At 41.3% G+C, this 12,215-nt stretch overlaps 1 protein-coding gene across 2 annotated transcripts in view; it reads left to right on the plus strand.

Annotated features, from left to right (window-relative positions):
* LOC133519633 (transcription factor cwo-like) overlaps window positions 1-12,215 on the plus strand; it is a 54,584-nt gene that overhangs the window by 38,255 nt on the left and 4,114 nt on the right. For both annotated transcript variants that reach the window (XM_061853674.1, XM_061853675.1), the window contains exons 3-8: window positions 4,827-5,010; window positions 6,655-6,816; window positions 7,378-7,548; window positions 9,761-9,948; window positions 10,137-11,312; window positions 11,795-11,885. In XM_061853674.1, coding sequence (XP_061709658.1) covers window positions 4,827-5,010; window positions 6,655-6,816; window positions 7,378-7,548; window positions 9,761-9,948; window positions 10,137-11,312; window positions 11,795-11,885 — 1,972 coding nt within the window. The remainder of the gene's footprint in view (window positions 1-4,826; window positions 5,011-6,654; window positions 6,817-7,377; window positions 7,549-9,760; window positions 9,949-10,136; window positions 11,313-11,794; window positions 11,886-12,215) is intronic.

The raw sequence follows: 12,215 nt of genomic DNA on the forward strand, positions 1-12,215 counted from the left end.
ACACTCTTGACATCCCTGCAAAGAAAATATTGACAATATAATATGTAGCGGAACCAGTACTCTTTATAGAAAACCTTAAAAAATAGGTTTTTTTTTTCACTAATTTTGCGTCCACAACAAGGCTTTGTCGTCACCTAAGAACCACGTACATAAAATTAAAATAGTTCAAATGTCAAAATGGGATAATAAGTCAAGATATCCATCAACCGTTTGATGCAAATTGTCCAGAGATGCAGATAATTCCATCTTATCTAGTAGTCTGAGACATAAAATAGAAGAAAACTGTCGTTTACACTATAATTTGTCACATATTCGCGTGATGTTAGACCCGCTGGTCGTTACATATCTTTGTATCTTGCGCGCAATGATGGTCGATCTGACTGATGTGAGCAATCGAGATATATAGGCAAGTGAAAACGTACCTAATACCTACAAGTCCTACAACATTAGGAACATTAGGAATTTTCCGTGCTTGGTGATCAAACTTGTTCAACTTGTAGTAGTACTAGTAACTACTCAGTTATTAGTTAGGTAAATACAAAGAATCTTCGTAGATAACCAGTTATCTAAAGGGAAAATTCTACCCAATTCTCCAGTTATTTGACCCCGGCGATTATCTGCGCTGCGCACAACAAGGGTGCTCGACATGTTTGGGCTGCAATTATGATTTCACTTGTCGATGAATCTCCTTAGGGTCAGTTTACCTTAAATACTAAGTCCTAGTCCAAAAAAACAAAACATTAGAGATTTAAATCTAGTCCGAAACGCAACAGCGACACACCAATGACATAAAAACCCGATTGCAGTGTCAAATACCTCATCCAGTAACAGGCTTAAGGCGCCGATCAAATCCATCGCAATTTAGACCATAATTCACGGTAATGAAGTATATTTTTCGAGTCCATAGAGTAGGAGTTACGTGATCCAGGCGCGAGCGAGTTGTGCAACGTGGACGCCGCACGTGGCTCGCCACGCTCCGGCCTAATGCCAATTATACTGCACTATCTCGTATTTCTGTACCTGGAGGCGAATTCGACTTGTTTGAATGACGGCTGGTGATATAGCGATTTTATAGTTAATTAGTTAGATAAAGATTTGAACTTATCTTTTATGTGACTGATTAGGGTTAGATACGCTTGTTTATGGTAGGTATATGAGTTTTGATTTTTTGCAAGAAACTTAATATTAAAAATATTTCCTATTTTTAATTAATTTGTTGATGGCTACTTACTACTAAATATCCCATGTAGGTAACTACAAGTTTAACTGCCAATTTTTCTGTAGGGTTCATCTTTATCTCCATCTTCATACCAAATTATATCTAAACTGGCTCGGCGATTTAAGCGTGAAATGAATGGCAGACGGACAAAGATACTTTATTCAATATAATATAAGTCTGACGACCGACGACCGGTCTGGCCTTGTGGGTAGTGACCCTGCCTATGAAGCTGATGGTCCCGGGTTCAAATCCTGGTAAGGGCATTTATTTGTGTGATGAGCATGAATATTTTGTTCCTGGGTCATGGGTGTTTTCTATATATTTATATATTATATGTATCGTTGTCTAAGTACCCACAACACAAGCCTTATTGAGCTTACAGACGGACTTAGTCGATTTGTGTAATAATGTCCTATAATATTCATTTATTTATTTAATTTATTTTTATTTATTTATAAGTAGGGATTAATATTTAACTGAATTCAAATCAGTTAAATCAATCAAATCAAGCAATCAGTGAGGGGATAATCAATTCGGGATTTAGTTTTTTTTAAGTTCTCTTATATATTTATATTTATTTATTGAACACAATGTAAGTTTACAGTGTCAGACCAATTCACTTACATGCTAGGAAAACATAAATTATCAAGAATGATAAATATCTGGAACACGGCTGGCCCGATTTACATTTTTTTTTGTTTAAATCTTCACAGTTGGTCCCATTTTCATGGATGCACATTGCAGTGGTGTGCTAGAATCCTGGAGAAACTGAGGGAAATTTTCCTTGCCACGATTAAAGAGGACTTACACAGTACAATTTGTAGGTTTTATCTGTCTATCGAGATGCAAACCAAAAGTAGTTTTAATTTTATTTTTTTATACATTTTTGTGTCATTTTAATTACTTTTATATGGGTGAGTCTGAAGCAAATAAATATTAAAGGACATTCTTACACAAATTGAATAAGTCCCACAGTAAGCTCAATAAGACTTGCGTTGTGGGTACCTACTTAGACAACGATATATATATTTTTTAGGAATATTTATAAATAGTTCAATACATAGAAAACACCCATGACTCAATTTATTTATTTATTTTTTCGAATACTTTAGGCACACATTGATTTCTGTATTTTCTATCGGAAAGCATAATTTGGTAAGTTGAACTGCTAAAAAATGGCATTTTATACACTTTTGTGAAGTCGGCTTTAAATATGAAATATAAGTTTTTCCGTGAAAATCTCGGGAGCTGCATATTTCTGGCCAAGGCTGCATTCTAATGAGCGCCACGCCACGCACGTGTACCACGTGTCGCGTTTCTACCTACCAAGTTTTACAGAAGTCCTTTACCATATTTCAACTTTACTACTACTAGTTCTAGTTACCCATAGTAATGGATCTTATGGATCCACGGTTATATTAAATCAGTAAAATCTCCTAACACCACACAAAATTTCCCTGTTTTTAAATTTCGGTTAAATGTCGTTTGTTTGAGAAAGAAAAATGCTACTTTAATTGGTATATGACCGGTTCTAATTAGATTGAAACGAAGTGTACAAGTAGGTACATTATACAGTATCATTGCACATTCAGCTTTGCGAGTTTGTAAATCAATATAGCTTAATATTCATCTATTGTCTGGGTTAGATGAATATTAAGCTATATTGATAAACTAACACATATAAGTTGGTAGTTTTACATACGTATATTTTTATGTAAGTACCCAGTGTGGATTATCAAGAGGACGATGAAGAATATTTGTCAGGAAAATGCTTGTGCAACATGCCTTGAAAATGATAGACTTGATATGCACTTGTCTGATAGAGTGTGGGAGAACGTTCCAGAGTCTGATTGCTTGGACAGTGTAAGGATTGGACATGAAACCGGTTTGATATCGGGGGACAATTAATTTAAGGTACGGGAATAACGAAGATCTGTGCCGTGTGGGGTAACATATTTTAATTTTGAAAGGAGATAATTTGGAGCGCACACGACGGGACTATCGGTATATGGAGGGGCAGGATCGTAGGTTTTTGAGTTATTTATTCAAGGTATACGTACTCTACAAGTATAGATTAAAACGCTTAGGAATTTGCTAATTTCAATTACTCGTGACTCCATTAGATAGGTAGAGGTGTTATTGGCCATGATATATATTCGCTCGAATCATAATTTTGCCATAATTTCAGACCGACAGGTTCTCGCATGTAAAATGCGTACATGTATCTTAGACCATAAACCACAAGAAGAGCTGTTATAATCCAAATTAAAAATGATTAATAATCATGTAGACTACGAATTGACGTCTGCGTATAGTCTGCGGTTTAGTAGCCCTACCCTAATTGTCTCTGACTTCCACCTTTTTACTACAGAATAATAGAATTTTGACAAAATAATGAAAAAAATATTGTATTTACCTGGGAAAATGGAAAAAAATAGGACACAGATTTGAGGCGAATTGCGGCGTTTGAAATCCAAGTCGCATACGAGGCAATATCGGTGACATTTGTTACATTTGTATACCCCTTTCTTTAGTGATGAAAAGTATTTTTCGTACTATATTGTTTTTGTATAATATATCTTCTCTCTTCTCTTAATCTTTCTTTCACCGGTGTCCCTCATGTAAGTCGGTTTTTTCTTAAAATATTTATTACCTATATTGGTAAAACACTACGTGGAACGGATAACTTTTATTATTATTTATTATTATTTTATTATTATTTCATGGAATAAACTTATAATCTAGTACAGTTTCCTGCAAAACTGTTTACACAGTTTGACTGCAGGCGCGAGTCTCTGTTATAAGTTCTTAAGTACATAATAACTGTTACTTGCTTAGCTTCCGTTGACCGGCCTCCCCACAAAAAGTCCCCTTCGATCGTAATCCGTATACTTAGTATCACTATGTCTCTCGGATCTACGGCCTGCAGGCGTTTGGAAGCCCCACCCTGACCTGCCTCAAACTACTCTTGAGTCTGAACTGTTTCAAGTACTAATTGTCTCATCCGCCACACTCGTCCATACCTAGACGTGACGTGATGATACTGCGTAGTTCCCTACTGTGAGAAACGTGTGCACGTGTTCACTATGAATTGGTAATTTTAGCGCACTGTTTGCGGCTAAAATATGCAGCTGAGCGTATTTTAGTCGTTAGATTATTTTTATCTGACTAATATCTACGGCAATAGGATTTTAGCTGTCTATCTATGTATTTGTATGTGTGTAATATATAGCACCTACTATGTATGAATGTATGTTGATTCCTATGAACCATGTAGAAACTACTATGGAGCCGATTTTTCGATTTATTTTTATGACCCGGGTAACAATATTGAATAAAGATGTTCAATAATGACTAGTCTCTTTACGCAAAAAAGCTACATATGATTAAAGTTTTAAAACTATCTTCCTTTACCGCTTTAGTACTTAGGTACATACTACAACTCTCTTGGCTTATCTGTAAACCCAAACCGTATGATTTTTTAAAGCGTAAACATTTTATGGTCCGGTTTTAGGTATAAGTAGATAACATCGGAATAAATTATACATCGGTACTGATTAAGTGCTCGAGACATGAAAAAGCCTATCACGTTCCCTTTTGTCCACAGCAAGATCCGATGTCTCACAGAATCATCGAGAAACGGCGGCGGGACCGCATGAACAACTGCCTCGCAGACCTCTCCCGCCTCATCCCCCCCGAGTACCTCAAGAAGGGCCGCGGCCGCGTCGAGAAGACCGAGATCATCGAGATGGCCATCCGACACCTCAAGTTCTTACAGGAGCGAGCCAATGGTTTGTACCATGGCCTTGCCTTGGGCTGCGACTACGGTAATGTCTTTACTTATGTCGGTGGAGTTGTTAGCCGCACGGGTTGCCAGTTTTGAGTTTAAGGTAGAGGTAAGGATGTAAGGGCACCGATGGGTTATTCAGGAGGGTTGTTTCGATTGCGGTTTGCGTTAGGTGAAAGGGCGAATGCAGAGGTAACGGGTCAAAGTTACTTACTTAAAGGGAGTCCAATAACTATATAGTAAGTCTACGTGTAAATATGAATTTCCTGCATCCGTTTTTTTTTTAATTTGCGAAATGAATTTTAATTTTTGTTATATCAAGTTGTTTTATTATATTCTGGGTTATGATATCTTTTGGGATTAGGAGGACTGGATAATAGTTAAATTGGTCTGGGATAAGTAAGCGAAATTGCTAGGTATTAATCGATATCTGAATTTTATTAGGTACAACTTCGATTTGTTTTACAAGAATCGAGTGACAGTGAATATTCAAATAACCCTTCTCAATAATTTACTTACACCTGCTTAGTTGGTACTCAGACCTCCGCTGGTCAGATTTGGTTAGATTTGTCTGGCAATCAGGATTCACTTTTTATGTTTTACCGCGGATGACAGCTCCTTGCCCGTTATTTTATAAACATTAGGGAATCCGCTCGATAATTTTGCACTTAGAAGCTTCCAACGAACCTTCAAAATATAAGCATTATATTCGGTTTCGATGAACGACATAGCATATGATACGCAGGCCTATGTATCAACAAAATATTGCTTATCTATTTTTATTAATGATTGATTAAAAATGCAAAATAGAAAATTTTTAAGTTATTTCTGTTTGTTATTATATTTAATATCATTTAGCTATTCTAGAAGATATCTAGGACTCACTGGCTGCATAAATTAAAATTGTAAAAACGTCGTGTAAATTGTGAAGTGGCGACGGTGCTAATATTATAAATAAATGAGTACGAGTATAGTAACAAGCGAAGCACGCGTCTGACCGCGTTTTCTAAAGGCCGCGGTTCGAATAACAAACGCTTCATACCGACTCATATAAAAAACAAAAAAAATGCTAAAACTGCTTCAGGATTATCTGAAAAAAAGAATTTTCCTAATAAAGACTTTAAGAGGAACGTAAATGCAGTAAACGGAGTACCCGTTTTGCACTTTGTCATGGTTCCTGCTCTGCCCATAACGGCAAAGTATAAACGGAATTAGGAATTTCCATTGCAACAGATTTTAAACTCGTCGCGTTACCTATTTGCCCAATGCGATAACATTTGGCAGAGTAGGCATTATGCCTTGTCGATCTACTAAATACGAAAATTTTTACAACTCCGCGTAAAGGGGCCCACTGATTACCGGTTCGCCGGACGATATCGGCCTGTCGTTATTCGCAAAAGCTGACAATCGCGAATAACTGACAGGCTGATATCGTCCGGCGAACTGGTAATCAGTGGGCCCCTTTTTGCTAAAACTTTTATTGAGCTCCGGAAGTTTAGTTTAGACAAAACCCCCTCTTAGCCCATAACAAAAGCCGAGACAACGCCTTAGCGATGAAGATGACGATGTTTAGCTTAGGCAGGGTATGTTTAATCCAATGCGTTGGCACCAGCGCATCAGTACCATGTTGTCGCGGATTCTGTTCTAGCGGCCGATCGTGTGGCGGGCGAGGAGTTCCGTGCTGGCTTCCAGGAGGCGCTCGCCGAGGCGGCCAGGTTCCTCGTCGAGGTGCAGGGCTACGGGCCGGCGGACGGGCTGTGTGTGCAGTTGGCCTCGCATCTGCAGAGACACGTTGAGATGATCACTAAAGGTAAGCTGTTCAGTTATATTCCCCTCCAGTTTCGCGTCGGGTTCCAGGAGGCGCTCGCCGAGGCGGGCAAGTTCAGGTGCAAGGATACAGGCCGGCGGACGGGTAGTATATGCAGCTGGCCTCGCATCTATAGAGACACGTCGAGATGATTACTAAAGGTATTTGGGATTATTTATCCTGCTGTATATTTAGTCAGAAATAAGCAGTACTGCTTACCCTGTACTCCTGGACTGTGTGGGTTAATTATATATCTAGCTGAGTTTCCCAAGTTCTCGGAGTGTTGGCAGCTAATTTCACACATGGTTTAAGTTAAATTAGCCTCATGGGCCTAAACTATTAAATGGTAAAGATGCTGGGATAACGCAGTAACTTCGCCATGGCATGGCGCATGCATTGTGTTACGTTCAACTGATCCCCAAAATTTTGCATCCAAGGTACAGTACTAGTCCCTATCTGTCCGTTTCCGCGTTTTCTGTAATTTGTATGACTCGACTCGAGAAATATCTATTTTTTGCTTTAAAAAATAAACTTCATAGACTAATGATCTTTATCACTCTCCAGGCGAAGCCCCCCGCGAGAAGCGGCACCCCACCTCCTCCTCAGAGACGGCCAGTTCCTCCAGCTCCTCACACAGCCACGCGCAGCGCGACGTCGTGATTGCACGCCACCTGGAACCCCCGCAGCCCGAATCCTATGAACAGCCCGAGCAGTACCCGATGGAATGCGATAGAGGTACGAACTAGTACTAAAGTTGTTAGTCACAGAGTCTGAAGGCTTCTCCGTTGGCTACACGCTTGCTTCGTGTAGATAGCCGGGGTTATAACTAATGAGTGATCGGTAAAGATTTTTTTTAACTTTGAGCACCTGCTCGAACCCACACACCCTACACAAGCACGCTTCGAGCATGCAAGGCTATTGGTTAAAATAAACGTCCAGCGTGCATTCCGTACCTCTCGGGACAAAATTCATCTCGTTCTTCGAGATCACTGATTGTTAACTCAGCATCTACTTGGCAAGGGAAAGTAGGTATAAACTTGCCACTAGCCAAAACAGCTGTCAGTGTTCATATCGCTCTATTTCAATTATACTAAACTTGCGAAGAGTAAAAGCCATTTATGGAAAACATCTAGACTTTCCCGAAAGTTACCTTATACGCCTTATTTAGGTAATATGTACAATTAGGTCTCAATAGCGCGTTTACGCCTATGTGACTAATCCTGAGGCATCGCTTTTACTAAAAATTATGTGTATTTATTCCGAGATTACTCTTTTCACAATAAAATTTGACCTATCGTAAGATACGGGTACGAGTACTTGTATACTCGTATGATCACCAAGTTTCCAGCATGATATAAAGTATGAGAGTAATTCCACAGAAGGTCTCATCTCTCTAGCAGTACGCAGACTTCAAGGTCTGGCGGTGCCATGGACTATGCCGGATCGCAAACGCACCGGTAAATAACTATAATACCTGGCTGTATGGGGAAGGCCGGTGAAAGACAATTGTAGATGGCTCTCTTCTAGATTCCATACGATAAGGGAGAGAGATAGGGAGACCTGTAAACCATATACAATCAGAAAACAGTTACCTTCCCCAGAGCTTTAATCCTTTAAAATGTGTTTGTATCTAAAGACAGTGGATTTTGGAATAATTCGAGATCAAACACTGGTCATTTACGCAAAAGTTAAATAAGAACTTATTCCCGCTATAGAAAAATAGCGATCTTGAACGCTTAATTGTCCTAATGATTCTGGTTCGGGAAAAAATATTATAAAATAGGATCAAAAGATTGTGTTTCTGATTCTGTAGGTACCTACATATTATACACATTGGATAAAGTTTATCCAATGTGTATAAATTATATAATCCTTTATCCGATAAAGGATTATATAATTTAATAGATTAAATAACAGGAACGTACGTAACAGGTACGTGTTGTAAATTTTCGTGTGCCTTACTTACGCGATACATGAACTAAATAAAAGGGAATTGAAAAAAAAAACAATATCATCATTTCCGTACCTACATGTTTGGAAAACTATAAGTACTGTAACGAATCTACCTCCTTATTTATGTTTTTTTAGTTTAAAATCATCAAAAGCCTAAATTTCGGACTTTTTATTTTTTCTTTATTTTCTAAAAATTTCGTGTTCTAGCAGCTTTCATTCAATAATATGCTTAAAATATGGTAACAAGTTTTTAACAGCGAAAGCTAGTACCAGACATAGATACGTGTTACCTACTTTAAGCAAGTCGTTTTCAAAATGAGAGCGTAACTTCTGTTGTATGGGAGCAGCGGCGGGTTCATGTAACTCTTAAGAGGAAAGGGGACGAAGCCACGTGACCGCTTCGCCATACAAACGTAGTCCCCATTTTCCTTTCTGGATATTGACATAAAAGAAAATAAGTATTGTTTAGCTATTTTATGGGTATTGACCACAAAGCTATTTGATTTTTATTCGTTTTTTAATCAAGATGAGAGTTAAGATTTTGTATGGAATTTGTTTTTTGCTCCTAACCTTTGTAATAATAAAACAATCGAAAACAGTCGAACGAAGCCATGGTTAATATACCTACATCAAATGGTGTAAACATATTTTCCTTAAACTGAATATCTAGGGCGGAAAGTTTGGACTACGTTTGTATGGAGAAACGGTCGTCCACTATCGTCTTAACCCCATATTCATAAACCTTTACGGGCCTGATATTTAGTTACCTAAATTATGTTTCATCCCTTTCTTACAAATACATAAGTCAAAATGACAGAAAAAGACAAAAGAGTCATAGCTATATTCTGTATCTTTATGTATTTAAAAAGAGTATAATTCAGGCCAGTAACGCGTTTATAAATAACGCCAGTAATTTATACAATAGTAAACTGGCGTTTTGTGTGATTATGTATGAAGCGGTTATCACTCGCTCGCATTCTCGCATTGCTTCCAGTGGCCAACGCGATCCCAGCACCCGAGGAGGTGGCTCCGGAGGGCGAGCCCATGGCGCTGGACGGGCGCCGCAAGAGGGAGCCAACGCTGCGGACCGTAAGGAAGCCCGAACACGGCGAGGACTTCTTACATTCGTACAAGTTCAAGAATTCTATTGAGAGAAGATTTTCGAGGTCGCAGGATTGTGAGGTAAGCTTTACGAAAAGTTACGAATCATCGTAAAAGTCGTCCATCCCTATTGTATAACACCGTTCTTTTTCTCGCTCGCTAGGGATTAAACTGATGTGATTCAATTACGTGTTTTAAGTAGTTGCGAACTAAGCTCGTAAATTGAGTAATAGGTCCTAACAAAAGTAATAATGTAGTGCAATTTTCAGGCGACGGACATGACGGTGCGCGGCGCGCCGCACAAGAACTACGGCCACAAGCGGCGACGCGCCACCAAGCCGGCGTCCTCCACCACCTCCACCTCCAACTCCAACTCGGGCTCCACGGAGGACGCTCGGGACACCTCGCCACAGGTATATATTACATTGAACAAGAACTACGGCCACAAGCGGCGACGCGCCACCAAGCCGGCGTCCTCCACCACCTCCACCTCCAACTCCAACTCGGGCTCCACGGAGGACGCTCGGGACACCTCGCCACAGGTATATATTACATTGAACAAGAACTACGGCCACAAGCGGCGACGCGCCACCAAGCCGGCGTCCTCCACCACCTCCACCTCCAACTCCAACTCGGGCTCCACGGAGGACGCCCGGGACACCTCGCCACAGGTATATACTACATTGAACAAGAACTACGGCCACAAGCGGCGACGCGCCACCAAGCCGGCGTCCTCCACCACCTCCACCTCCAACTCCAACTCGGGCTCCACGGAGGACGCCCGGGACACCTCGCCACAGGTATATACTACATTGAACAAGAACTACGGCCACAAGCGGCGACGCGCCACCAAGCCGGCGTCCTCCACCACCTCCACCTCCAACTCCAACTCGGGCTCCACGGAGGACGCTCGGGACACCTCGCCACAGGTATATATTACATTGAACAAGAACTACGGCCACAAGCGGCGACGCGCCACCAAGCCGGCGTCCTCCACCACCTCCACCTCCAACTCCAACTCGGGCTCCACGGAGGACGCCCGGGACACCTCGCCACAGGTATATACTACATTGAACAAGAACTACGGCCACAAGCGGCGACGCGCCACCAAGCCGGCGTCCTCCACCACCTCCACCTCCAACTCCAACTCGGGCTCCACGGAGGACGCCCGGGACACCTCGCCACAGGTATATACTACATTGAACAAGAACTACGGCCACAAGCGGCGACGCGCCACCAAGCCGGCGTCCTCCACCACCTCCACCTCCAACTCCAACTCGGGCTCCACGGAGGACGCCCGGGACACCTCGCCACAGGTATATACTACATTGAACAAGAACTACGGCCACAAGCGGCGACGCGCCACCAAGCCGGCGTCCTCCACCACCTCCACCTCCAACTCCAACTCGGGCTCCACGGAGGACGCCCGGGACACCTCGCCACAGGTATATACTACATTGAACAAGAACTACGGCCACAAGCGGCGACACGCCACCAAGCCGGAACCCTCCACCACCTCCACCTCCTACTCGGGCTTCACGGAGGACATTAAGACATTATAGAATTTCCCTTAGCATAAGTTGTATCATACATACGACATTGGTTTTCAGGGCAGGTTAACTATTAATTGAAGTAGGTACCTATAAATTCACTGCAGGTACCTATGTATGTGTCCGCTTAGTTGTTAGAAATTTTTTGTTGGGTTACAATACTTTTTAAGCTTGTGCTTAAAATAGGTATAATATAAATGAACTTTGCCCAAATACGCCAGCTGCATTTTGCCACGCTGAATAACCTAAAGATAATTTTCTGGATCAGATGAAAACCTGGGGTCGCAGCCCCTCAAGCAGCGCCCTATTGACCTGTAAACAATAGTCATCGTCATACAGCAGAGCACCAAAATTAATATAACGTAATTGTTCTACAGGACACGTCGAGCGAGTCTCCCCACCAGCACTACGAGAAGCCGCTGGCGCCGCCCGCGCAGTACGTGCCCGTGTTCGCGCTCAACTCGCTCGGTCAGTACCCACCCGCCTGCTTCTACTACCTGAGTTACTGGTAGCAGAAGAGTTGTAGACTATTGTAGAGTAAAATAAGAAAAATATGAATCAGTCCAAAATAGATTTGAGCAACCATCTAACAGTAAAATCGTGCTAAGTCAACCAGAAGTATCAGGGACAGCTGCCTGTTCTAGTACCTACCTATATTTATAAAAATACAGATGAAGTAGGTTATGCTTTACGGCGTCCCCTGAATTGTCGAACGGTGCGTGGTGTTTGATAATCTAATTATTGTATATAGTACGAGTACGGTTGTATACTGTAGAGGTGCGTCTCTGTATAGCGAAT

Source organism: Cydia pomonella, chromosome 7, assembly GCF_033807575.1.
Source record: "Cydia pomonella isolate Wapato2018A chromosome 7, ilCydPomo1, whole genome shotgun sequence".
Taxonomy (NCBI): Eukaryota; Metazoa; Arthropoda; class Insecta; order Lepidoptera; family Tortricidae; genus Cydia; species Cydia pomonella.